A 26,136-nucleotide genomic window follows, 5' to 3' on the forward strand; every position below is an offset into this window, starting at 1 on the left:
TTTAATGACGTAAGGGTTTTTTTAGCATTTTTTAACGAAAGGTGCCAGGCACTTTCCAGTGTGGCAGAGGGGGCCCTGCAGCCGCGCTCCCCGCCCGTGACTGCCGTTCTGCCCGGCACGGCGCCCCGCGGGCGCGGAGGCCCGGCACCGGCTCGCAGCGGCCCTCCCTTCGCTCCCGCAGAGGCCAGCCGCTCAGGCCGCACCGCCTCCGGAGGCGGCAGCCTCCCCGCCGCTCTGCCCCCTCAGATCACCCGGCAGGCACCGACAGCCAGCGACGGGCGGCTGACTACGGCCTCGGCAACCTCCCTCCATCCCGCAAGCCCGCTTCCAGAGACCCGCCGCCGCAGGGCCCCTCCCTTCCCCGGGCCCGCCCACCGGGCCGCGGAGCCTGAGGCGACCGTGACGCCTTTTCGCGGCGGCCGTCAGCCGTCGCCGCGGCGGACTACAGGCCCCAGCGGGCCGCGCGCGGGCCCCGCGGCCATGGCGGCGGTCGAGGCGGCGGGGACTGCGCCCGACTACGAGGCGGCGGAGCTGTACACCCGCGCCTTCCGCCTGGGCGCCCTTGGCCGCTGCTGGCGGCAGCAGCTGGGGCCGCCCGACCTCTCGCTGGCGGCGGAGGCGGCGGCCGAGACGGACGCGGCCGTAGCGGCGGAGCTGGGCTGCGCGGCGGAGACGGCGGCCGAGCTGCGGGCCGTGTGCAGGTGGCCGCGGGGCCGGAGGCGGGCGCGGGGGGGGGGCGGCCCGCGGAGCCCCGCCGAGAGCCGGGGTTCCTGCCGGGGCTCCTGCCGGGCCTGCGCGGCGGTGTGCGGGCCGGGGCCCGCGGGCGCCTGCCCGCCCGGCGCTGCTCAGCCCGAGGAAGGGCTGAAACCGCCGGCTTTCTCCAGGCGGGGAGTTGCGGCCCCAGTCCTAGCGGGAGGCTGCCGGCCTCGCCCGCCGCTGGTGCAGGGGAGGCCGCCCCGGGCCGGGGGTAGTAGGTGCTGTCGCTCAGGCGCTGCACCCATTCCTCAAGAGAGGCGGGAGGTGCCCGGGCAAAACCACTTCTGAACAGCCTTTTCCGCCTCTGTGCCACGTGGGTTTTTTATGTCCCGGGTAAATATGAAGTGGAGAAGGAGAACCTCGTGTTTCTGGAGGGTGGTGCTCCACTGGCAGAACCTTTGTGTTGTGGCCTTGATGAACAAGCAGTTCAGCACTTAACAAGTTACTTAAGTAAATACGTAGCAACATGTTACTCATTAGGTGAAACTTAAGGTCTCCGAACGTGTACATGGTTTTAGAAAGCCCCAGTTGCAAAATGAAAGGCATACCTGATACGATGAAGACAAAGAGCCAGGCATCTGTTTGTGTTAACACCATTTAGAAGAGTTCTGGTAACTGGCAACATACATTAACTGTTGAGGTTGTCTGGGTCCTTAGCCTCCACTAACTGTTTCTGTCAGGGCTGGTGGTGAAGTCAAAGCTATTTCAAGTGCTTCTTTGTGCAGAGGATAGTGCTGTTTGCCCAAGCAGCCTAGGTGGCACTAGGACTGGGAAAGAAGAAGTGTTCTCTTGTTTTGCACTTGCAACTTCGCTCATATTTGTGGACCAGTGAATTGCAAACTAGTGCTGAAAGAAGAAGAGAACCATATAGGGGTTGAAGCAGAGGGATCTAACATGCTAAAGCTGGAAGGCTTTCAGGTCACGTGAATCGTGAGAATCATCTCTCACCTGTAGAAAAGGCCTGATTTCAGGCAGTAAGTCCTGCAGAAATCATCACAGTTGAGGATTTGTCTGTAGCTCATCAGTAAGGAAGACATGTGAGAGTTCTGTTGCTATCTATATAGGTTTGAGCAAGTTCTGTCCCTCAGTTATTGTTTCCTCAAAGGTGCAGAAGTATTTATGAGCTATTTCAAATGCAAGATGGAGGTTGTTCACTTTCACGTACAGAATAGAATGAACGTAGTCTCAGAAGTGATGCAGAAGGCATAATTTGGTAAATGTAGCTAGAATCGCACTATATACTGAGCTATTCTTGATGGCTTTTCCTTCAGTGCCCTGCATGCAAGATACATATAAAAAATGCAGGTGGTGTGTCATGAGCATGTCCTTCTAAATGTTTTCAGAGTTATACCCCAAATTATGGGGATAACCTGACAGCAAAAACATTAGCAACATTATTTGAGATAGTCATCAACTGGACAAAGTTCATTTGATAATCATTGTTTGTTTAAATGATGATGGTACCTCAGAGGAAGAAGTAAGATGGGTAGGAACATTTGTGCCTTAGTAAAAGGCAAGGAACAAACAGAGAATAGGAGTAGGAGCCCAGGAACACAGAGTTCAATATCTGAGCCAAAATATACCTGTGTGAATGTTGTGTGTAATGGGGAGAGCTTAGTAAGCCATTCAGAAATCAAGACTTTTAGGGACATTTTTAATCAGGAAGAAGTCAACACCTACTGAATTATACCTTGCCTTGCCAACAGAGAAGAAATTTGCTGGGCATTCTCGCTTTTTCTAATGCTAGCTTAACTAAAACAATGCTTTACTTCAGCTGTCATAGTTCTGGTGACTCAGATAATTTTTTACCATTACTGGGCTTCATAAAAATAGAGGCTGATGTTAGTATTAAGAACAGTTCATGTATTCTGGTGTGGCAGCAACTGTGGGAATTATTCTGTAAGATCTCTGAGTGCAGATGTAGTCTCTGATTGTTCCTATGCTGTGGCTTATTCTCTGCAATGACCCTGTTGCTTGAGCCTGTCTATTGCTATTTTCGCTTGAATTCCAAGCAGATTATCCATGCTTTGTTTATTTTTCACTTCATTCAATCTGCTTTTTCTTCAGTTTTGGTTTCTTCAGTCTGTGACTGCTACATTTCATCTGCTGTTTGCTGGTGTTACAGAGCACTGCTGTCTGTTTGTTGCTGAGTGTACTGTGGACAGTGATGATGTGTAGTGGAAAGGTTTGTGAAAGAAAAAAAGGACAGGCAGTCTATGAGGGGGAGAGAACAGATCATCTGGCAGCTGCTTGTTGGCTTTGCAGGAGAATGAAGATAAACCTGCACATCCTGGTGTGACCTTTCCCCTGTGCAGGCTAGAAATCCCAATCCCTAATCTCCATGTGCTTTTGCTTTTAAATTAAATAGTCCTAGCCTCTTGAGTCTCTCCTTAACATTGGCCAACCTCAAATCGCTACCTCTGATCACTTTCACTCGCGTGCTCTGAGCTGTTTGTATTCCTCCCTTGAGAAGAGACGAAAACACTGGACTACACCAAGATTTGTTCTATGGTGTCTTGGGGTCACATTTATTATTGGTGTAAATATAGTTTTCTAGGCGCTTAAGTGAACACATTCTGGATATAAACACAGATTTTCTGACTGTGAACTACTTGTAAGGGAACTTCTGGCAAGTTAAGGAGGTTTTCTTTGGGTAGAAGAGAAATGGGAAGATGTGGATAGTCCTCCTGTATCTATTTTAAAAATGATAATAGGTTAAGAGAATCTTTCATAGACTGAGGATGAAGTTTTTCAATATCCATAGTTAAATCTTTTTTTTAGAATATAGTGACGTAGTGTACATTTAACTATTCTTGACAATTTAGAGTCTTCTGATGAGGAGAAATGGTATAATGTTTCAATGCTGTTTAACTCTGTGCATCTCAGTGTGTTGTGGTTGGTTTTTTTTTTTTTTTCCCCTTCTCTTTTCTTCTTGTAATACATTCCTGCAAACAGAAGGCAGGAAAAAAAAAATCCATCTTTACTCACTTGAATTTGACTCAATAAGAATGCTTTGCATACTGCTCAAGTTGTATGCAGACAATAGTTACAGAGATTGCTTGGGTTTTAATCAGATTTTAACCAGATGTAAAAATCTGTAGCTAGGAGATTCCATCAGTAGTTCTCTTAAGTAACCAAGGTGTATGGAGGGTAAAGTTTTACGTTTTGTTCAAATGCCTTAGCGGTCTGTGAGGAAAGAGGTTTACCTTAGGATTCATTATTGGTGTTTGAGCGATTGTAGTGCTTGAATGTTGGAGATGCTAAGTTATGTTATTCTGTTTTGCCTTCTGAGTGATTTGTTGTGTACATGTAGGACAGGCTAAGACTCAAATCAATGTGGATTTTAGGTAGGTCAAGGGAGGTGAGGCTTACAGGTACCTTATTCCACTTCAGACCTAATTCACCTTCTTGTTTTATTAGAAGGGGTAGTTGTAAATATCTCTAGGGACGTGTTATAAAGCTGCATTAAGCTAGCATTAGCGTCTTAACGTATTAGTATTTAGCGTCTTGTAGTATTAGTGTCTCAAAGGCGATGAAAGTACTGCCCTTAAAATATATGCAATATAAAGAGTAATATAAACATTGTATCTGCTTACTACGAAAATACCAGGCAAAATACTAAAGCATCCTCTGATTTCTAAAACTGAGAAAGCTTGTTGTGCTCCCAGAATATTCTGAGAAGAGGAAGGTCATGGTGATTAAAGGCTTCACTGATAGTCTGTTTCCATGTCCAAATTTCCACAAACTTGCCTTTGGCCTTGTTGTTTCTAGCCACCTTAAAATATCTTTCTTGGGGACGTAAATTTCATATAACACTTTGCATTCTTTTTTCAAGTGAGACCTTCAACGGTTGTTCCTTGTCACTCTGCTACAGTTCACTTCAGTGTCCATTAAACAGCATGGCCAGTGTTTTCCCCTCTACCGTAACTGAGTGCACTGAGTGTATTTGTCTTGCATGCAGGGAATATTCTGTGTGGGGACATGGTGGAATCCTATGCTTGTGGCTGTCAGGAGTGAGGTGTGCCCAGTGCAAGCTTTGTATTGCCTGCACTTTCATCTGTTAGGTATATTACACTGACTACTTAGCCTTAATTTCTGGAGGGATTAGCCTATACTTTCCATTTGTGAGGCCTGGTTTCCTCAGGACCATGGACCAAATCTTTGTGATGTGGTTCCGCTGGCTGCAGTGGAGTTACCCAGGAAGAGCTCCCGCATGGCCCATGTAGAAGGCCATATGGCAAAGCCTTTCAAGGCTTCAGTGCGTGTGATACAATGACATATGTAATGAATTATTTGACTGATTCAAAATACTGGAAAAGGTGCTCTGCGTGTAACATCCTTTAGAAATTGAGGGTTTCTGACTTTCCAGGAGTGAGAAATGGCAGTATCTGGGCTCACAAGGGTCCACGGAACTTGTCAGGGATTCAGTGGCAGTTTCTCTTTGTACTAGCTACCTTTCTGTCCTCACAAGGAAAAAAGAGGAAGCAGCTTCCATGCCACCTGTTTTACACTGTGTCTGCTTGGAGTTGCTTTCTGGTGAATGTTAGTTTTTTTTCCTGCAGCAGGCGATTAATGGGCATGGTGTGGATACCACAGCCAGAGACCCCTGGCCTAGAGCCATAGGGGGAAGGAAAGCACAAGTATTGTTGGTGAGTTCTGACATCATATGTATGCATAGAAGGGAAATGGGAAACTGTCACCTTTGATATAGGAGAAACTTCACAATCATAGGTAATAGATATTTTCAGATTCTGCAAATAACCTGTGTGGTGTTTAAAGTCCAAAATACACAGTCATTTCTTCAAAATGGCAGGTCTTCAAGTGACTCGGGGCTTTTTGGTGAATGGGGTCACTGATCCACTTGCAGGAAGACTTAGATAAATAGTCTGGTCATGCTGGTGGGATGTCGATTCCACAGGAGGGTCAGTTGTGAGTTGCTTTACCTGTCAGGGGCTATACATTAGGTGGGCTATTTATAGCACTAATCTATGCTGAATGGAGAACGGCTCCATCTAAAAGGCTAATGCTTGCTCTGTGTTCTCCAAAGTGCTGTTCTCCTCCTTTATGTTAAATTAGTATTCCTCAGCAGTGGTTCAGTCTGCACTTGATCCAGGACTCACTCAGTTGTCTCTGCTTCCACTTCCTCAAGTGGGAATCTAAGGATAAGGCTGATCCTGTTTCCAAGAGGTTGTAACTAATTGCTGCAGTTTCTTTTAAAATGATGCTTCTGAAGGAATCCCCTTTTCTCAAGAAGAAAGATTTTCTGTTTGAGCTGAAATCAGTAAGACAGGAAGGTTAAAACTCTTTGTGTACTGCTGGATGGTAAGAAACTAACTAAACAATAGTAAATTCAAACTATCTTCAATACAGAGTGACTCTGTTGGGTCATCAGAACTAGGCTGTCTACCCACAACCAAAATTTTGTCTCTGACTTTTGCTTATTGTCAGCTGATACCAGTTGATTCCAGACTTCTGTTTCTCAATTACTGTATATTCTTATGCAGTTCCATTCTGAAGGCTTATTCATTACTACAGTGATAGTATTACCTAGCTTAGTATTATTGACATGGGGAACCGTATAAGATTATGGGGAACATTATAAAATTATAATGAAAACGAATATAATAAAATCATAAATTATATCAAGAATAAGTGGTACACTCCAAAAATTTTTCCTGGACTTCACCAATGGTTTGTTTGTCCCGTAAAGAGATGGGTTTGCACAAGAGTGTGCTGGGATTCAAACTGCACATGGACTTAGGCAGTGGTATAAGCCCTGCCTTTATGCAGGCTGCAAACAGTAGAGAGACAAAAGAGATCAAGTCTGATTCAAAGCAGGTGATATGTCTCTGTTTTAAATAATATTTTCTCAGACTATTTTTAAGTTGGATAAAATTCTTTTGTGATTAATAAAAAATTATTAGTTTGAGTCAGCATTATTCTGTATGTTTCTAAAAAGGTAATTAATACTATTATAGTGTCTAATCTGAAGCCTTCAGATGGATTGTTTGATCTGTTTGAGGAATGGCATGGGTGAACCTTATGTTATAAAACTGTGGCAGGGGAGCAGATATAGTAGCCCACAGGATTCATTTCTTTGTGGCATGTTTATGAGAAATTCCATCCTCATTGATGTTATGAAAACCTAATGTTTGTACGATCAGTTTAAATCATTGCTGCAGCCAAAAGCAGTTCCACTTTTCCTTCCCACATCCTGCAGTGATTTGCACTACAGCAAAAAACTGTGGTTAGCTATACTTTGGATTCTATGCAAACACAAGAAGAGTGAGGCTTAAAAGGGTCTGAGGATGGAAAGAAGGATATGAGCATACCTGTCACTTCTGGCAGAAGCATTGTCTTATTCCCCCTGGAAGAAATGTGGCATAAATTAATGCCTTAATACAGCAATGACAGCTCATGTAAATGTGCTGGTTTGCCCATATTTGTACCTGAGGGAGGTGTTAGCTTTACTATACAGGTTGAGATTGATGATTCCTTTTGGTTGAATCTATTTTGCCATATATCATCAGAAAATCAGAGTAGGTGGATGAGATTTGAAAAAGTCAAGTGGCATTTTTAGTTTATAAAAAGTATTGGACACATATTTTGAACGGGGCTTGTTAAATCTCTCAAGGCAGCTATGTTCCATTAGGCAGAATGCAAGGTAAAGATAAAATTTACCCAGTCTCTGTGAAAGCCAGATATAAACTCCAGGACCTTTTGTCTTCTGGTTCTTTATCTTAACAACCATACTGCCCTTTTGCCCTGATTTAGGCTATTCAAGCTATGTCTTGTTTATTCACATTTTGCTGTCTTTGTTCCTTTTAAGAATAGCTTAACTGATTTTTGTTATAACGTAAGTATGAAAAAATGTATAATATTTATTTTCTTTATTGTCCTAGCATTGATATGTTAATGTCTTCTGATAAAGAAAAGGACCCAGATGTTATTCCTGAAGATAGCAGTCTGCTAACTCTTCGGTATGTCATTACGGTACATTCACAGTACCCTGATATGGGGTGGGGTGGAAAACAAGCACAAAAGCATGGCTGGCTGCTTGTTCCCTTTCCAGGCAGTGGTGTACTTTCTGAAACAGCGTCCAGAAATACTCTAAGGGCAGAAACACCAGCTTATGATAGGATAATTGGTATGAGCCTTCTGCTTGAATGTTACTTAGGAATTTTTTATTAAGATACACAGAATATGCCATCTTTCTTACTGGAAGAACCTAGGATTTCTGGACCTAGGTACTTCTGAACCAGTGCCTAAATTTGGAGCATGCAGGGGACTTCTTATAATCATGTGTGGGAGGTTTCTCCAAAGCCTTGTGAAATAAATCTGTAGCTCTTATCTCTAGTAACACACAGCCAAATTGTAACAGCCAAAGTGTAAGTACTGAAGATGTAGCCACATACCTCTTTATCTGAACCCACTCTTTACAGATTTCATTGATACTGCTGGTGCGTTTCAGAGGTTAAGCAATATGTGTTAAGTTTCTATCAGTTAGTGATAGAGCTCATACTTGGCCAGTTCAGGCCTTTGCTGTACTTGAATTTCAGTTTGCATAGTACTAATGTAAAGAAATGTGTTCAAGTTGTGATCAGTGTTAAGTTTGATTGTTACTGAAAACCTTCAGGAAGGTCTGGACGTTAAACAGACTTGTTCCAGAAGTTGAAAAGGATTTGGTGTTCATGCAGTAGTTAAATACATGTATTTTAGTAGATATTCTATGTATGATACTCTTTCTTCTGCAAATTATACTGAATTTTTTTTAGAAAAGTATCTGTGTTATGAGGTTGAGAATATTTATGTTTTTTTTCTTGGTTTTTGCTTGAACATGAATTGAATTTCTCTGAAGTGGGAATAGTTGAAACAGCTTCCTCAAAGGTAACAAAGTGTTCTTTCTAGGAGAGCCTCTTCAGACAACATTTTGTTGTTTTTTCTCATAAATGGAAAACTGCCCACAACCAACCTGTCATTTGCACACAAGGGGAAAGAAAAACACAAGCTGAAATCCACAGGCTGGCCTGTGTACTACCAGGTTTTATGGGAGCCAGGAGACAAGAGCATTGTCAGTTAGTCTGTCATACTGACAGCCACAAATCCTGCTCTTCGAAAGCTGCACTGTAGTAGCTTGTGTTGTTTAAAAATGTACCTAGAGATTCTGCATGGAAGTTGTTGAATGATATTTTGTCCTGTGTTCCTGCCCCTCAGAATTAGAAAGAAGGCATTAGAGAGGAGAGAAGAAACAATTATTGTGGATCGGGCTTGCAGACAAGAAACTCTTGCTTATGAGATGGTAAGTTCCCTGTCATCTCGTAGGACCTCAAGACAGTTCCGCGCAGCCAAAATCCAACTTCTCGTTGCTGTTTTTTCATCGCTATGAATTTCTCTACACTGTAAATGCTTGAAGATATGAGTTTGCAGGGAATTATTAAGATTAAAGACATTTTGTAGAAAGATAGGACAGGAACTCTGCTCTTACAGTCTGTTAGTACCGAATGTAGTAAAGGAGGAACTTCAGCGCATTACCACTGTATGACTGCCTTTATTTGGCTGCTACTGAAGCATTGTGTAGGGGATCAAGTGAACTGAGCATCATGTGAACTTACCATAGAGCTAGACAAAATGCATAAACCTTTTACTCTTGGAGTCCTGTGTTGGAATCTAAGCTTTAATGTGTAAATGATTGTGAGCTAGTTTCTGTAGGGCTGAAAGAGGAAGACAGTAGGAAGATGGTGGCAGTAAGCTCCTAATTCTGAGTTTTGTAATCCAAGTTTCTCAGCGATTCTGAGCTGTCATGAACCAGGAGGGTAGTGATCAGCCCCTCAAAAAACACCTTGAAATTCCTTTAACTATTCTTAGTATCTCTTTTTTTAAGATTTCTTCACAGCCATTAAAATCCTAAACAGGAAAACTTAAGTTCTTAAATTTCGCAGTGCCAGAAGCAAGGCATGAGCTACTGTAAAAATTAGGGATGGAAGTGTAGTGAGGAAGGAGCCTCACTTGTTACTATTAAACATTTTTTTCCCTTGAGGTTTCCTGTTCTGTCGTGAGTGATCTTATTTCAACTGTCCAGAGGCCCAGGCACATGATGTAAACATCATGCATCAGCTGAGATGCAACAACTGTGTTGGGCTCTTAGCCTAGGGCATATCTGAGAAAATATTTGCAACAGAAGTCTTCATAAAGGGTTTCAATGAGTGGTGTCTTATTTCTATTTCTGAAGAACAAGCATGTGGTCAGTTACTGCATCCTTTAACGAAGCTGTGGTAACTGGTTTGTGTGTCAGAGCTGGCTGTGACCACGGTGTCCTAGAACAGGGTGAGAGCAATAAGAAATGTGAGTTTGGAATGTGTCACATGAAGAAGGGAAATGCAAGGCATAGAGCACAAGTATCTCTGAACTGAAGTCTTACAGCAGTACATGCCCCTGTTATTAAATCTGAAGAACACTTTGTGCTGATGGAAAGTGTTTGTGCAGTCAGTATTCTCTCGATTTGTTGAAAAAGGAGGAAACTGACTGCCACAGAAAAGTGCTCTCCCTCATTCTCACAGCTGGGCTATGTCTTAAACACAAAGAGAAGGATGGAAATGTGAAAATGCTTTAACTTCTTTTCTAAAACATAGTAGTGTGGCAAGGGCAGTGCTGGATTTTGGTTTTGGATTTCAGAGAAATTGAGACCTCCAGCTATGCCAAGCTTCCCTAATAAGAGGCAGTGGTGGACTAATTTTTATTTTCATATACTTCATCCTATGGCTAGTTTCTAGGTCGATCTTTCTCAAGTTGAGGGTTGCAATCCCCCTTTACATGTGAAAGCATTCAAAGAGCATTTCAAAGCATTAAGTGACGGAAGTTGGTAGCAGCTGGGTTCCATGAGGGCAGAGTGGCAGCAGGCTTTAATTCCTTTATGCAGGGCCTCTCAGTAGCCAAGGAGTGGCCAGCTGTCTCATAATTCCTGAAAGCACCTCAGCTTCCAGAGCTGAGGAATGAAGGAAAATGCTTGAAATCAGCAATTACAGCAGTTTCTCACCTTTCCATCTTGGTGGAAGTAGGCTGTTATTAATTCAGAAGGCTAAAATGAGTCACAGTTAGAACAGTGTTTCTCAGACTTTTATCCAGGGGCTATGATATATAAATGGTTGCCAGTATAATATATGTATGTATTTTTATTTTTCCAGGAGTCACATGCAATTGGAAAGAGGCCAGACAATCCAACAGATCTAGTTGAGGAGGGAGAACTACTTTTAACTCTGAACATCTTCTATCCTGTTATATTTCAGAAGGTTGGTACTAAATTCTCTAGGTTGTATTCTGACATCTCTTCCCTACTCAGGTATTATCTTGCTTTCCCAAGCAGTTGAAATCACTGAGTCTGCTGAGGGAGCGTGGTGAACCCTTCAACTGTGGTGACTTCTTAAGGCTTTTTCAGAATCTGGCTTTCATTCTGTTAGTGGCTTACAGAAGGAATTTTTTTACAATAATTACTCAGCAGTTAACTGATTTCACAGAAAGCTCAAAATCTGAAACTAAATACATGCAAACTACAGTACTCTTTCTGGATTTAGGATAAGTGTGCTCAGACTTTCTATCTTTCATGCACTTTCTGGTGGAGAATGTGACTTTTGGGTTTCTGAATAAAACTAATAAATGGCAGCCTTAGGAGAGGCTGAGGCAAGATGCTGTTTACAGTCTTGTACAGAGAGGTGATGTGCCATATGCTACCATTAATGACCTCAAGCTGTCAACTGAAGAGCAGTATTGATGCTGACAAGTGATTTTTATTTGAAGCTTGTATGCTCTTTTCTTCATAGCATAAAGATCACAAACCCTATCAGACAGTCCTGGTATTGGGCAGCCAGAAGCTCACCGAGCTGAGAGACTCGATTTCCTGTGTCAGTGACTTCCAGATAGGTGGTGAGTTCAGCAGTCAGCCAGATCAAGCACCAGAGCACATCAGCAAGGTAAAACCTTCTATTTGGAACCCTCTACATGCGCAGGAGCTTTGAAAACATAGGAGAGAGTGAGGCAGAGTTTTGCTTTGTTGTTTTTTCTTCAGTGCTAAATTAGGCTGCATTGGTTCTGCCTGTGGGTTACACTGCAAGCAAATACTTCCTGGTGGCATTACCAAGCTGACCTGTTTTGTGCGATGTCGTGAAAAACATCGTTAATGGTACCACTGGAAAGTAGTAACACTGGCAGTGAGTTCTTGCTCACTGGATGTATCCCTGTGGACTGACTTTGCTTTGAGCTATATTCCAAAACACCAGAGGTAATAGAAAGCTAAATGTAGACCATCCCTCTTTGAACTTACATGCTTTGGTGTTTGCAATTGGGCGCTGACCAAAAGTAGGAATGAAGATTATTCCCCTCTCCCACAATTGCCAGGTGTTCTCTGGGGATGTGCAAAAGGGGTCAATAAAGAAGAAGTACTTTAATTGAAAATACTGAAATTGCATCATTTTGATAATGTATTAGCAATAATACATATAATATGTATCGTATCATATAATGGTTGAGGTTGGAAGGGACCTCTGGAGGTCATCTGATCCAACCCTCCTGCTCAAGCAAGGCCACCTACGGCTGGGTGTCCAGGACCATGTCCAGACGGCTTTTGAATATCTCCAAGGATGGAGACTCCACATCCTCCCTGGGCAACCTGTGCCAGTGCTTGGTCACCCTCACAACGAAGAGTGTTTCCTGATGTTCAGAGGGAACCTCCTGTGTTTCAGTCTGTGCCCATTGCCTCTGGTCCTGTAATAGGACACCACTGAAAAGAGCCTGGCTCTGTCTTCTTTACACTTTCCCTTCTGATATTTGTACACATTGATAAGATCTGCCCTGAGCCTTCTCTTCTCCAGGCTGAACAGTCCCAGCTCTGTCAGCCTTTCCTTATAGGAGAGATGCTCCAGTTCCATCATCTTCAGCATCCAGTTTCAAGATGAAGGAACTGGAGAGAGCCACTGTGGGACTCTCTCTCCAGTGCATCCATGTCTCTCTTGTACTGAGGAGCTCAGAACTGGACACAGGACTCCAGGAGTGGCCTCACTAGTGCTGAGTAGAGAAGAATCACCTTCCTCAACCTGCTGGCAGTACTTTGTCTAATGCAGTACAGGATCCCATTTGCTGCCTTTGCTGCAAGGGCACATTGCTGGCTCATGGTCAACTTGGTGTCCACCAGGACCCCCAGGTCCTTTTCTGCCAAGCTGCTTTCCAGCTGAGGGGCCCCCAGTATATATTGGTGCCTGGGGTTGTTCCTCCCCAGGTGCAGGACCTTGCACTTCTCCTTGTTGAACTTCATGAGGTTCCTGTCAGCCCATTTCTCCAGCCTGTCAAGGTCCCTCTGGATGGCAGCTCGATCTTCTGGTAAATCAGCCACTCCTCCCAGTTTTGTGTCAGCAGCAAACTGGCTGAGGGTACACTCTGCTGCATCATCCAGATCATTAATGAAGATGTTAAACATGGCTGGACCCTGTATTGACCCCTGGGGTACTCTGGTAGTTACTGGCCTCCAACTAGGCTTTGTTCCACTGATTATCACCCTTGGGGTCCAGCTGTTCTGCCAATATTATATATTAATAATATAGTATGTTATCAATATAATATAAATCAAATAATATATGATATACAATCTGAGAGAAACCAGAGGATGTTATATATTTGTATATATCATAGTGAAAAGTTGGCACATTCTTAAGGAGACTGAAAGACATCCCAGATACTAGTCTTTTCATTTATGTAAAGTAAATGGAAGAGTCTTTCTACCACTATCTAGTAAAGCACTAGCTGATTAGTTCTGACACCAGAGAGTTCTGAGACTCTCCTTCTGGGCATGCAGAGGAGTCATGTGAGGCTGTCCGGACCTCAGCAGGGTTGAGGTTAGGCTTCTTCACATCAATAATTTCCCCAAAGTAAGTGCATGCCACCATGCGTAGCCTCCCAGCAGGAGCTGTTAATGCGTGGTGTGCATTCATTCCATTTGTTTGTTTTCCTCAAGCGTGATTGTGAATTTACAACTTGCATTGAAGTATGGGCTCAGTGTGTGGTAAGTCTTACAATAAAATTTGCATGTTGCCTCAGCAGACAGGTAATCAGCCATCAGTGGGGTAGAATTTTCTTCCTTGCAGTCTAGGAAGGGAGTGGCACCATGACCTGTCAGACATATGTTAGTGTTTCCAAACAGAGAAAATATCTTCTGACTAATTTAAGGATCTTAGAGACTGATTTAAATCAGAATGGTGCTCTGAGAGTCTGCAGGAAAGAGGCTGTGTAAGTTAGCTGTTATGCCAGCTTTCACTTCTCTTGAAGTGTAGTTTGAGTACGCAGGCTGAGTGAAAAGATCAAGTTGCTGCTCTCATTGGCTAAGTAAACAAGTGTAGTTTGTCAGCTGATACAGAGAGAGTGAGAAAGACAGACTTTTTAGATTTTATTGGCGTAAATAGGCCTAACATCTCTTTCATTCCTGCTACTTTTGGGTTTTGTGATTTTATTCTTTGCTTTTTCTTCATTGGGCAACGGTTAATGGGATGAAATTTAACAAGTCCAAATGCCGGATTCTGCACCTAAGATGGGGTAACTCTGGAGACAAATATAAATTGGGAGAGGAGTGACTGGAGAGCAGCCCTGCAGAAAGGGATCTAGGGGTGCTGGTCAACAGCAGGCTCAATATGAGTCAGCAGTGTGCCCTGGCAGCCAAGAGGGCAAACCACATACTGGGGTGCATCAAACACAGCATAACCAGCCCATCAAAAGAGGTGATCATCCTGCTGTATTCAGCGTTGGTGTGGCCTCACCTTGAGTACTGTGTTCAGTTCTGGTCCCCACAATTTAAGAAGGATGTGAAGGTACTTGAATGTGTCCAGAGGAGGGCAACAAAGCTGGTGAAAGGGCTGGAAGGAACGTCCTATGAGGAGCAGCTAAGGACTCTGGGCTTGTCCAGTTTGGAGAAAAGGAGGCTGAGGGACGACCTCATTGCTGTCTACAGTTTCCTGAGGAGGGGAAGTGGAGAGGGAGGTGCTGATCTCTTCTTCCTGGGATCCAGCAACAGGATGTGTGGGAATGGTTCAAAGCTGAGTTGACAGGGTTTAGATTGGACATGAGAAAGCATTTCTTTACTGAGAGGATGGTCAAACACCGGAACAGGCTTCCTAGAGAGGTGGTTGATGCCCCAAGCCTGTCAATGTTTAAGAGGCATTTGGACAATGCCCTTAATAACATGCTTCAACTTTTGGTCAGCCCTGAAGTGGTCAGGCAGTTGGACTAGATGATCATTGTAGCTCTCCTCCAACTGAAATATTCTGTTCTATTCTATTCTGTGCCTTTTTTGGTTTGATTTGGTTTTTTTTTGTAAACAAACACCTCAGTCAAACCAACATCAGGGGGATGTTTAAGAGAACTGGGCAATATGAGGTATTTTAGTCCACAGATATGGATACTTTTAACAAGGATCCTGGATCTTTTATGTGATTACTACTACTGTTGGGATTCCCTGGAGAAATAGGGCATCTCTCCTTGCAAACTGAAGGATAATGCAAAATGTGGGAGGAAGGAATGTCTGAGTCATACTTCCGGCCAGCATTAATCAGGAAAGACCTGACTCAAATTCCCAAGAAATTTATGACAGTGTCTTCCTTAGCCTTCTGTTCACTATGACAAACAGCTGTTTTCTGAAGTTTGAAGCAGCTTTAAAGGACTGGCTAACTCAGAACTGCTGTGACCTGCAAAAGTTGGTAAGGAGTTGCCAGAGCATGGCAGTACTTACACTTTGTGGTTGGAGAGCCAGTGAGGGTGACAATAACAGGGCCGAAACAAATTGTCTGAATGCAAAACACATTCCTACTGCTGTGCCTTTGTCATCTCCAGTCATGAGTGCCATCTCTGGCCCCAGTGTCTGCATTTCCTGTCTTTTGACACCTTAAGAGTGTCAAAGAGACCTCTGGGCGCAAATAAGCATTCATTCTCTGTTAGTAAAGACACGTAAGACTGGTCTGGGGATCCAGAGTGCCTAGTTGTCCACGGTTTTCCTATTTCATTCTTATTTAGTCTGCTTATGCCTCTGTACCCAGCCTGTAAAATAATTCATGTTCACTTCTTGTCTTCCACTCTTTCTCTGCCTTTTCTTTTCCACTGTGAGCTCTTGCAGGTCATAGGCTGCCTCCCAATAGACATGTAAAAAGTTCACCAGGATTCTGTCACTTAATGAGCAGTGAGCAACTCCCAAGTTATAGAATCGGAGTGAGTCAGTCACCATGTTAATCATGGAAAGGAACCAAGCTCCTTGAAGTTACCTTCCCCAGCCATTATCTGTCTGACCTGCCTGCACACTCATCTGTTGATGAATAAATATAACCTTTAGTTATCTGAGAGCTGGCACACAATTTAATTAGAGGTGTAAAGGTTAGGGCCACTTCACTGTGATAAAACTCTGTTGATGCATATTAGAGAGATACTTTATCAAAATGTTCTAAGGTCCATGAATGAAGGATTCCTTGCAGTTTTCTGTATACTTGAAGAAAATACAGGATTTAAATAGGCTTTGTGCAACACCTGAATGCCAGTCTATAATTGCAGATAAAGTTTTTTTTTCTGAAAGGGCATGAAACGCTGCTTTTCTTCAAAGTGCAATTGAAAATGTGGAAAAAATTGTATGCTGTAACTTACAGGTCAACTGTATGTGTATACAGTGTGTCTTAGCATCACTTGTATGTGTTGTAGCTGTGCACAGTTGCATATACAGCATATGCAGAATGGCTCGCTGAGCAGCAGTCAGTACAGAAGTGTTCCACTGAAGTGGTTCAAGAGGGTTTAGTTTGTGTCCTTCAACCTCTCCTCACTTCTGGTAATGAATGCTGTGCAAGGCAGCTGATGTGTTTTCCCCAGCCCAGGACAGACTTGTGTGTTAGCTGTATTGCAGCAAAGGTGATTTTTTTTTTTTTTTTTGCTATTGTTTTTCTTCAGCAAAATGAAATAAAGTACCTGAACAATATGGTTCCCTGCTTGCTGTGGGTTTGTGATCTGCGGCGTCTCCCTGCTTCAAGGTCTACTGCAGAAGGCTGTCTCCTGTCTCTTGTAACTGTTTCTTAAGCCCTGTACATGTGTGGTGATGAGTTTGATAATGTACACTGCTATCCGGCCTCAGTCTTTAAGGGGTTACAGCACAAACCAAAACAACATCCTCTTATATGCCAGAAAGAACTTGGAAGAGCACAATTTAAAGGTAAAAAAGTTATATGGATAAAAAAGCAAAACTTTTCCTGGTCATCTTCTCTCTGCTCAAGTTACTTGTTTATATAAAGGCTGTTTTGACAGCAACAACAGAAGATGGAAATTATGGGAAGCAGATATATGCCCTAATTAAACAATTACTCCTTTCTAGAAGTTAAATGACATTTGTATCTAAATAAAAAGTTGGTATGTTTTTTCCCCTCTTAATTTTGGCTGTATATATATATCGTGTAAATCTCTTCTGTTTCTTTCTCCTATTGTATAGCTGGTTTTAAGTTGCAAAACCACACACAGTATGTTGTATAGAATCATAGAATATCTCAAGTTGTAAGGGACCCATGAGGATCATCCAGTCCAACTCCCTGCTCCTCGCAGGACTACCTAAAACTAAACCATATGACTAAGAGCATCATCCAGATGCTCCCTGAAATCTGACAGGCTTGGGGCCGTGACCACTTCCCTGGGAAGCCTGTTCCAGTGACTGACCACCCTCTCGGTGAAGAACCTTTTCCCAGTGTCCAGTCTGAACTTCCCGTGATACAGTTTCATTCCGTTTCCTCGTGTCCTGTCGCTGGTCACCAGAGCGAGGAGATCAGCACCTCCCCCTCCGCTGCCCCCCTTGAGGACGGGGTAGACTGCAATGGGGTCACCCCTCAGCCTTCTCTTCTCCAAGCTGAACAGACAAAATGACCTCAGACACTCATAAGTCTTGCCCTCGAGAGCTTTCACCACCTTGGTTGCCCTCCTCTGGACACACTCTCATAGTTTGATGTCCTTATATTGAGGCACCCAAAACTGCGCACAGTGCTCGAGGTGGGGCTGCACCAGTGCAGTGCAGGGTGGGACAATCGCCTCCCTCGACCGGCTAGCTGTGCTGTGCTTGATGCACCCCAGGACATGGTTGGCCCTTTGGGCCATGGTTGGCTCTTTTGCACACCGTTTACTCATATTCAACTTGCCATCAACCCAAACCCCCGGATCTCTTTCTGCAGGGCTGCTCTCCAGCCTCTCATTCCCCAGTTTGTAAAAATACAATATGTCTAATTTTTAGCTTTTGGAGGAAACAGCTCTGTGAATGTTGCGCAAGCAGTGTGGGTAGATAAACAGAACAATACTTGATTGTGCTATTTAAACAAGATGTTTTCCTGTTCTTATTTATTTTGTTCCTTCTTAAGGAGATGCTTGCAGCTGGAGTCTGCTTTTTTATGGATGGATATGATTTTACCTAAATAAATTTCTGTAGTCCTGCTTCAGAATTTATTACATGTGTAAGGGAGGCTTATGGGTTAGCTGAGTTTCTCAGGATGGTTTGGAATCTGATGACTCTTCCACTGCTGGTATGAGTGCCATAAATTGTTTGTTATCTTTGCTAGAGAAAGCTGGTACAAATGGCCTGTCTGTGTGTGACAGACAGGCCATTTGTAATTAAGGGGGAATTTGTAATTAAGGGGGACTTTGTAATTAAGGGGGAATTTTGAAGGGTGCTAGATTTTCTTCTCAGCCCCCAGAAGCAAGGTGATTGAACCTTCCAAAATTGCATGTCTGTCTTGTTTATATGGATGTGACCAGGGACTGCGCCCATGTGGCTGTTGTGTGTGTGTGCACGTGTGTGTAGGGGACAGGACTGCAATAATTCTCTGCCATTCCAGCAAAAAGTATTTTGTGGTGTGGTCTGTCCTGATCAGCTGTACTGGGTCTGGCTGGGATGGAGTTAACTTTCCTCACAGCAGCCCATGTAGTGCAGTGCTTTGCATCTTTGGCTAGGCAGGGTTGATAACACACCAGTGTTTTGGCTATTGCTGAGCAGTGCTTGCACAGCCTCAAGGCTGTCTTTCCTGGTCCCCTGAAGGCCACTGGGCTGGGGCTGGGCAAGATGCTGGGAGGCGATGTAGCTGGGACAGCGGACCCCAGCCATATGATGTGCTCAGCAGTAAGAGCTGGAGGAAAGGAGGAGGGGGGCCATGCATGGTTAAGGCATTTGTCTTCCAAAGCGACCACTATGTGTGCTGAGGCCCTGCTTCCCAGGAAGTGGTTGGACAATGCCTGCTGATGGGGAATAGACAATAAATCTCCTCTTTGCTTTACTTCTGTGCGTGGCCTTTGCTTTTCTCATTAAACTGCCTTTATCTCAACCCATGAGCTTGCCTGTCTTATTTTCTTTCCCCTGTCTTGTTGAGGAGGGGGAGTTAGAGGGCAACTGGGTGGGGGATCTGGCAGCCAGCCAAGGTCAACCCGCTACATCTTGCTAATTTTTAAAAGTATTATTAGTCTTTTTTAAAGTCACTGCTCTGCAGTTACTTAATTTGTGCAGTGATGCTTGTGTTCGTGTTCTGTGTTTCTGTAGGAATCCATAACTGCTATGATGGGGATAGTAATAAGAGTGCTAAAATAACCTGTAATGGCTTGAGAATAATATCAGCAGAGCAACTGTATAGCTGGCAATCATAAAAGCCTTGTTGTCACATCAGCATCTAAAACCCGTGCAAAGCTTTTCTTAGAAACTTGTAGTATTAGGTCTCTTAATATAATTTAGATACCTAAAGTGCTTGGGTTTTGACATGTTCTTGTTTAAGATGTTTAATTTCTCATAATACTAATGCAGACTTATCTCTCTTTCTCTCTCTCAGGATCTCTACAAATCTGCTTTCTTTTATTTTGAAGGCATCTTTTATAATGATAAAAGATACCCAGAGTGCAGAGATCTGAGCAGGTACAGTATTTGTAGACGTTGACTAAGGAAAACCTTAAGGGATAGGAAATTTATTTCATTTTCTTTATGATTTGTGGTGTTTTTAAGACTGGAATGTCTAGTGTATGAACCTAGAATGGACTTTTCTTACTGTCTTTTCATGTTGAACTGATTTTTACATAGAATTTTAACTTTACTTGCTCTACTTACTCCTTCCACTCACTTCCCTTCTGAAAAGGTGAAATCCTGATGTGTTCTGTTGGGATGGGATTGCTGTGGAAGGTGCCAGGTGCCAGTCTGTACTGGCTTTTTAAGTGCCCTCCCTAGTTGTGATGACCACCAAAAGACTTGCCTGTTAGGTCGAAAATGGGTCAGAAAGACAACAAGCTCAGCTGTGTGGAAGTCAGTTCTGTCCAGTCTTGAAAATAAGCTGAATGCCTTCATGGTAAAGTGAACAAGGGGACTGTGTGACTTTTGGGAAAAGAAGTCTGAGATGACATTGCCAAGAGTCTCAGGTATCTCTTGTTTGGAACTACAGCTCACACTGGTTGAGCACAAGTCATATCCATTTAAACTATACATAGCAGTTTATTTTAAGGAAGTAGGGGCTTGCTGACACCCTAGTGAGATTTAGGAGATCAAGTTGTTAACGTGGATGGTATGGAAGAGCTGTGAGTTTAGACTCTGTTCTTGTTATGCCAGACTTGGTGCGTGACTGCAGAGAAATTAATTATTTTGCCCCTTCTCTTTCTGTCAGTGAGCAACAATGATCTTCATGGAAGGGCTTGTGATAACATATGCAGTTTGTAGAAGTGAAATGCCTTGTATGTAGGAGCGCACTGAAAAGCCAAGAAATAATTGCAACAGTGGCTAGTGCCCTTCCAGTGCTAAATTTTGGAAATGTAACTGTGCAGTTGTCAGCTTTGTGTTTCTCCTTGGCAAAACCAAAAAAAGCTTTTTAATACTTTAAGACAGAGTTACTGGCCAAGGGAGCAAAAATGACTTGCTGGTAACTTGAATTATTGGTATGCTTGAGAAGTGTCGTGCTGCAAACAACCTGACCTGGATGGGTGCCATCAGGAGCGTACACCCTGACTAGAACTCCTCAGGAAGCTGCCTGGTGGGGTTTTAAAGGCAGGTGTTCCACAAGAACATTGCACAGTTCTGTAGGGTTGTGGTATTGCTGTGAAATTACCTTAAATTATTACAAAATGTTGTGAGCTGTTTTGATTTCCATCTTTTTCACTGTGTCCCAGTGAAGAGTTTTGCATGTTCCCCCAAGGCCTTCCTTTTCTGTGCATTCACAGTTTATAGCATTGCTATAAACCTTTCTGTTTTCAGAACAATTATTGAGTGGTCAGAATCTCATGACAGAGGCTATGGAAATCTTCAGTCTGTTAAAATGGAGGACTACACATTTAATGATTTGTCCCTCAAAATTGGCTTTCCATACCTTTTCTGCCACCAAGGGGACTGTGAGCACATAGTTATCATCACAGATATAAGGTAAGTTACTGCTCTTTGGGAGTCCTTAGGCAGTTGAAAGCAAGCCTTCTGTGGACAAACTTCAAACATTAAATGCTGAATATTTGTTAGACTAACTTTAAGATTACTCTGCTTCTGCAGGGCTTATTTAAGATTTTATTCCGTATACATGTGACTACCTCTGCAAGGAAGAAAGTAATCTCCCTTGCATGTTTTTTTTTTTTAAATAATTTGTCTGCATAAAAAGCCTGCTTTCTAACTAGCATGGCATGACTGTGGTATGGGAGGAAAAACACCCACAGTGAAAAGACCTTTCTATGCAGAGCCGGTGTGTGGCAGGTTTACATGCTGATTCTGGAGCATCAGGGAGCAGAATGCTGTTAATGGCTCTGGCTGAAGTCAACTGGACTTGTTAGTTAGACTTGGTGCTAAGGGGCAGGAGCTGAAAAGAGAACAGAGGAGTGGAAATAGTGGGCTGGGGTGGATGGGCAAGGGAGACAAGGAAGAGGTGATAGTGGCTGTGAGGTGGGAACCACATCAACAGCAGAACTATTGTGTATACTCTGCTCAGTGCATAATGGGTAGAGAGAGCACTCCTCTGATTGCGTGTAGTGGGTGACAGATAATTTTCAGTTCCCAGAAGCCGGATGTACTTAAGCATTGTTAATAAATGGTGCCTCCCAAGAGGAATAACACCCAAAGAGGGGCATAGATCTTGCACATAGATGATCTCAGGATTATGAGCCTGTAAACAGTCACCTGGTTATGTTTTTGCCTGTTAGTCTATGTAGGAGATAAAAGCTTTGAAAAGACCATCTGAAGTAGATGGTCTGAAGAATTCTGAGTTACTACACAAACTGAATTTACTCCTGACCATAAAATCCACGGATGGTGCAACTAGCAGTCTGTCTCCAGGTCTTCATCTGTGTTAAGAAATGCTAAGCAGAAGTCTAGTAATAGTTTACACAGGAATTTAAATCATGCCTTATCTTCAGTGTCCATGCTTCTGTTCAGATAAATTCCAATGTGGCTGAGTCTTTATTGTATTTTATGTGTTTGTTTATTTCCCTCAAGGCTCATTCATCATGATGACTGCCTGGACAGAAACCTCTATCCCTTGCTAATCAAGAAACACTGGTTATGTACCAGAAAATGCTTTGTGTGCAAAATGTATACAGCCAGGTATGCTACATTCTCGATCCTTTTAAGTTGTCTTCTTAAATAAGTCTTTCTAGGTGCTGCTACTGACTTAAAAGAAAAATAAATCAAAGCTCTGTATGTATTTAATAAGGTATGTAAATGATCTTTATGCAAGTATTCTGAGATCTTACTCTTCAGGCAGTTGTCCTCTCCCTACCCAGGAAAAGGCTTCTGCAGGTAGCATTCATTTGGAGATTGTAATTCAGGATGATCAAAAGAACTGAAATGATGAAGAGGTTAATTATTCAGCTCAGGTTCGAGCTCAGCTCTTGATCAATTACTTTTGAGAATCATACTTTTGGGGGAAAGTGCTGCACTTTTCCCCTGTGGCAAGACATGTCATTCAAATTCATTTGCCAGAAGTCGTACAGAGCTTTCATTAAATCTAGCATCTAACTAGAGGGAAGTATGGACCTGTCCAACTTTAATATAGTAAAATCTAGAGTTTTTTTAAAAGACATGTAGCTTTCCCCACAGGTAAACTCCTAACCTCTACCTGAAAACTCTGTGCTGTGCAGCTGTACTTGAAAGAACTTTTTGTGATGCACAGATTTTCTGCAGTTAAGAGAGCAGAATGTGAATTCTGTGCTCTTTATACACTTTAGTGCTGTTTACTTAGACATGAGAAAGCCTTTCAACAGACACAGTAGAAATTTCTCTAAAGGAGTTCTACAGACTAGGCTAGGCTCCCTTATTTTATAGGTCTGAATGATTTATTTAGAAAAACACCCGCAGCCCTTTTTTTCCTCCAGGGCAGCTTACACTCTCAGCCTCAGTTTGACACAGCAGCTGCGTCTGTGTTATCTTGCCTGTTTGGCCTTAGACTTCCCTGGAATCAGGCAAAGAGCCAATTCCCCTCATGATGGGAGCCCATCCTGGTGTTCCTAGCAGAGCCCCTAGGATGCCTTCACAAGTGGCTATAATCTGTGAGGCATTTGGCCATAAGGGGAGGTGGAGCCAAAGGGTCAATATGGGGGAAAGATGGGATGGGGAAGGCATTACCAGAGGTGATGTAAATGCATTAAATTAAAACCAGGATTAAGCACTGAGCTTAAGTGGGGAGATGCTAAACCATGGATAGCAGAGCTGCTTTGGCTGGCTGTCCTGCATGTTCTAATCTGTGCAGATAGCATCTTTAATCACTAGAGGCCTTGAGCTGTCATGGCCTCTGAGTGCTACCATAAATTAATTGCTTGGTGACACGGCAGGCCCTCCTTGTGCTGGCAGCTGTGTTCTTGTTAACTTCAGTGCTTGCTGGAGTGTGAAGCAATCCTCTCCTTGTCTTGTCTGCATCATCCAGGCCCTTCTTTTAGACTTGTAAATGGATTTGGTTATTACTCAGAGTAGTTTGGGTCAGTCACGTGTCTGCTCTGCATCACAGTTTCTTACTTTAAGGGAAAACATTTGTCTTTTATGACTTAAATGGCCATAGGGTGGACAGAAGATTCCTGTTAATTTTTTTTTTTTTTGGTTATGCGCTGTACCAGCTACACAGGTTTGTGGAGTTCCTCAGGAAATGCTGCTGTAGCAGTGTAAGGTAGCAGCTAGGATTGACACTGAATGGGTGTGGAGTTTAGGAAAGAGCTGTATGCCTGGCGTGGGAGATAGGCAATATAGGTAGTACCTGGTCAGTGTAACATTATTACTGACGTTTGTGGCTGCCATCCCCAACTCTGAGTAAAATGTTGAGATGTTTGTCACAAATGTGTTGGACTCGCATGGAAAACACTTGTATTTTGTAACCTGCAGGTGGGTAACCAACAAAGACAGTCTGGCACCAGAGGATCCTTGCTTCTTCTGTGATGTTTGTTTTCGGATGCTCCATTACGATGTGGAAGGCAATAAACTGGGGGAGTTTCTTGCATATCCTTATGTCGATCCTGGGATTTTCAACTGAAACTGACATGAGCCAGAATGAATTCAATGAACTACATTGGTGAATCTGTTGCTCTGGCTGTTAAAACCACCAAACAGCTTGAGTTTTGAGCGTACTGCTGGGTTTTGGGTTAGGCTTTTAATTCTCTCCCCTAAGGTGGAAGGAGCCCTTTGCACTTGAAGCCTTTCTGGTGTGCTTTTCTGAGTAAGTAAGTATGATTTGAAAAGATAAATTAGCATGGAAAAATATGCTCAGACATCTACTTTATTTTAATTGGTTACATTTTTAATACACTTTGACAACACAGTAGTTTGGAGACTATGGACTCTAAAAATATGGATGTTGAAAAAGATAATACCCTGCAAAAGCAGACGTGATGTTGAGAAGTTCTGTGCATCCAAGGCTCTGTTGACCTCAAAGGATGAGAACACGGTCTTTGGGCGTTTTACCTTGAAAACTCTGGCAGTTGTCATCTCTGAACAAGGGTGCGTAGCACTGAATTTGTGGGCAGGAGAACGCTTTCTGAGAGAGAAGCTCAGAGTGCTTGTTAACTTCTAAGGCCTTTCCTGCAAATGGGGTGTTTGCATCTGTGAGCTACTGTGGTCCTTGCGTTCTGACTCTGAGGACTGATTCTGTGAAGAATAAGCTACGTTTCACCGATTACTGAGTCGTAGCCTGCCTTTCAAATGACTTTGTTAACTGTTCGCAGTGCATGCAGTTTTAACTGTTCCTAAAGTAGTGTTCATTGTGCACTTCTGTTTTTTTAGTATCATTCTGTTATTGTAAGTATTGTTGATTTTTATTAAAACATGACCAATTTGCACTTGCTAGTCTGATGTTAAGTTGAAACTCTGCTTACCAAAACAGAATATACTTACCTAGTGCCTTGCTTTTTAAAGTCACCTGGAATTCAAAGGATTTTAGTGGGGATCTTTGCTGTTTAGGAAGGCTAGTAGCGCTAACTGCTTTTCTTCTGAAAGCTTCAGGCAGTTCTCAAAAAAAGCCTAGTTCTGGTTGGTGTAAAAGACAGCCAACTCTGATAACCTGCATACAGAAATGTATTTGACAAATTGAATTCTGTCCAGGTCCTGTGGGCACAGATTCTGCAAGTGCTTACTTGATTATCTTAGATGTCTTGAAACAAAAGTGTCTTAAGAGTTTGCAGGACTCCATTCATCACTCACATATCTGACTGCTTTCTGGTGGTGTATTAGGTCATGTGAATATAAATCTGTGCTTTTTTTAGGACAAAAAAAAGGTGATTTTTTTTTTTTGGTCTTATAAGTCAGCCAGCTGTTGGCCTGTGTATTTTGAAAACAGAGTGGTGAACCAAGCACTTGTAAGAGCAGGTGGTGGTCGTTCTCTTATCCTCCAGGAATCTGCAGAAGGGGGAGTGCCCTGTCCACCACAACTGTCACCCGTTAAGCTGCTAGGGCTGCACTGCTCTGTGGTCCTGTAACAGCTGCGTCAAAGATCCCCCGCAATACAACTCTGGTGGCAGCTTCAGTATTTGCCGCATAAGTTGCTAGTCCTCATCTTTCCCCAAACTCCTCCTCTTTCAGCTGGTAACAGACAGGCTTCCCAGTCCTCTTCAGTATTGGAACTGAGATCATTTAGACAGCTAGCATAATTTCTGAAGATATTGTTCACTTGTTTGATGGCTTCTCATGCTGAATTCTAAGGCAGCAATCAGTAGGGTTTGGTTTTTTTTGGGGGGGAGGGGGGGGTGTCTTTCTTTAGCATAGGGAGAAGGGAGTGGCCAAAATGTGAATTTATTCTTTCATTAAACTAATTCTGCCTCGGTATGCTATCTTTCACCCAACCCATTTACCTTCTTTGCAGTAAAAAGTGATGGCCAAACATATTTCAAAATTGCTGTCCCTGCAGGTTAAGAAATTTTGCTAGG

At 43.1% G+C, this 26,136-nt stretch overlaps 1 protein-coding gene across 1 annotated transcript; it reads left to right on the forward strand.

The window, feature by feature from the left end:
• Positions 1-268: 268 nt before the first annotated feature.
• On the forward strand, positions 269-25,051 carry SNAPC3 (small nuclear RNA activating complex polypeptide 3). The gene is made up of 9 exons (XM_075527009.1): positions 269-701; positions 7,659-7,736; positions 8,971-9,055; positions 10,938-11,042; positions 11,571-11,720; positions 19,608-19,690; positions 21,011-21,175; positions 22,229-22,336; positions 24,104-25,051. Exons 1-9 carry the CDS (start codon positions 481-483, stop codon positions 24,249-24,251), a joined length of 1,143 nt encoding a protein of 380 aa, XP_075383124.1. The 5' UTR covers positions 269-480; the 3' UTR covers positions 24,252-25,051.
• The last annotated feature ends 1,085 nt before the right edge of the window (positions 25,052-26,136 follow it).

This window comes from Mycteria americana, chromosome Z (genome assembly GCF_035582795.1).
Source record: "Mycteria americana isolate JAX WOST 10 ecotype Jacksonville Zoo and Gardens chromosome Z, USCA_MyAme_1.0, whole genome shotgun sequence".
NCBI classification, from domain to species: Eukaryota; Metazoa; Chordata; class Aves; order Ciconiiformes; family Ciconiidae; genus Mycteria; species Mycteria americana.

Excerpts from the sequence above, each read along its gene's own strand:
- SNAPC3 (XM_075527009.1), top strand. The coding sequence starts at position 481 with ATGGCGGCGGTCGAGGCGGCGGGGACTGCGCCCGACTACGAGGCGGCG. Across the intron at positions 702-7,658 it reads GAGCTGCGGGCCGTGTGCAG|CATTGATATGTTAATGTCTT; the intron begins GTGGCCGCGGGG and ends TTATTGTCCTAG. Across the intron at positions 11,721-19,607 it reads CACCAGAGCACATCAGCAAG|GATCTCTACAAATCTGCTTT; the intron begins GTAAAACCTTCT and ends TCTCTCTCTCAG.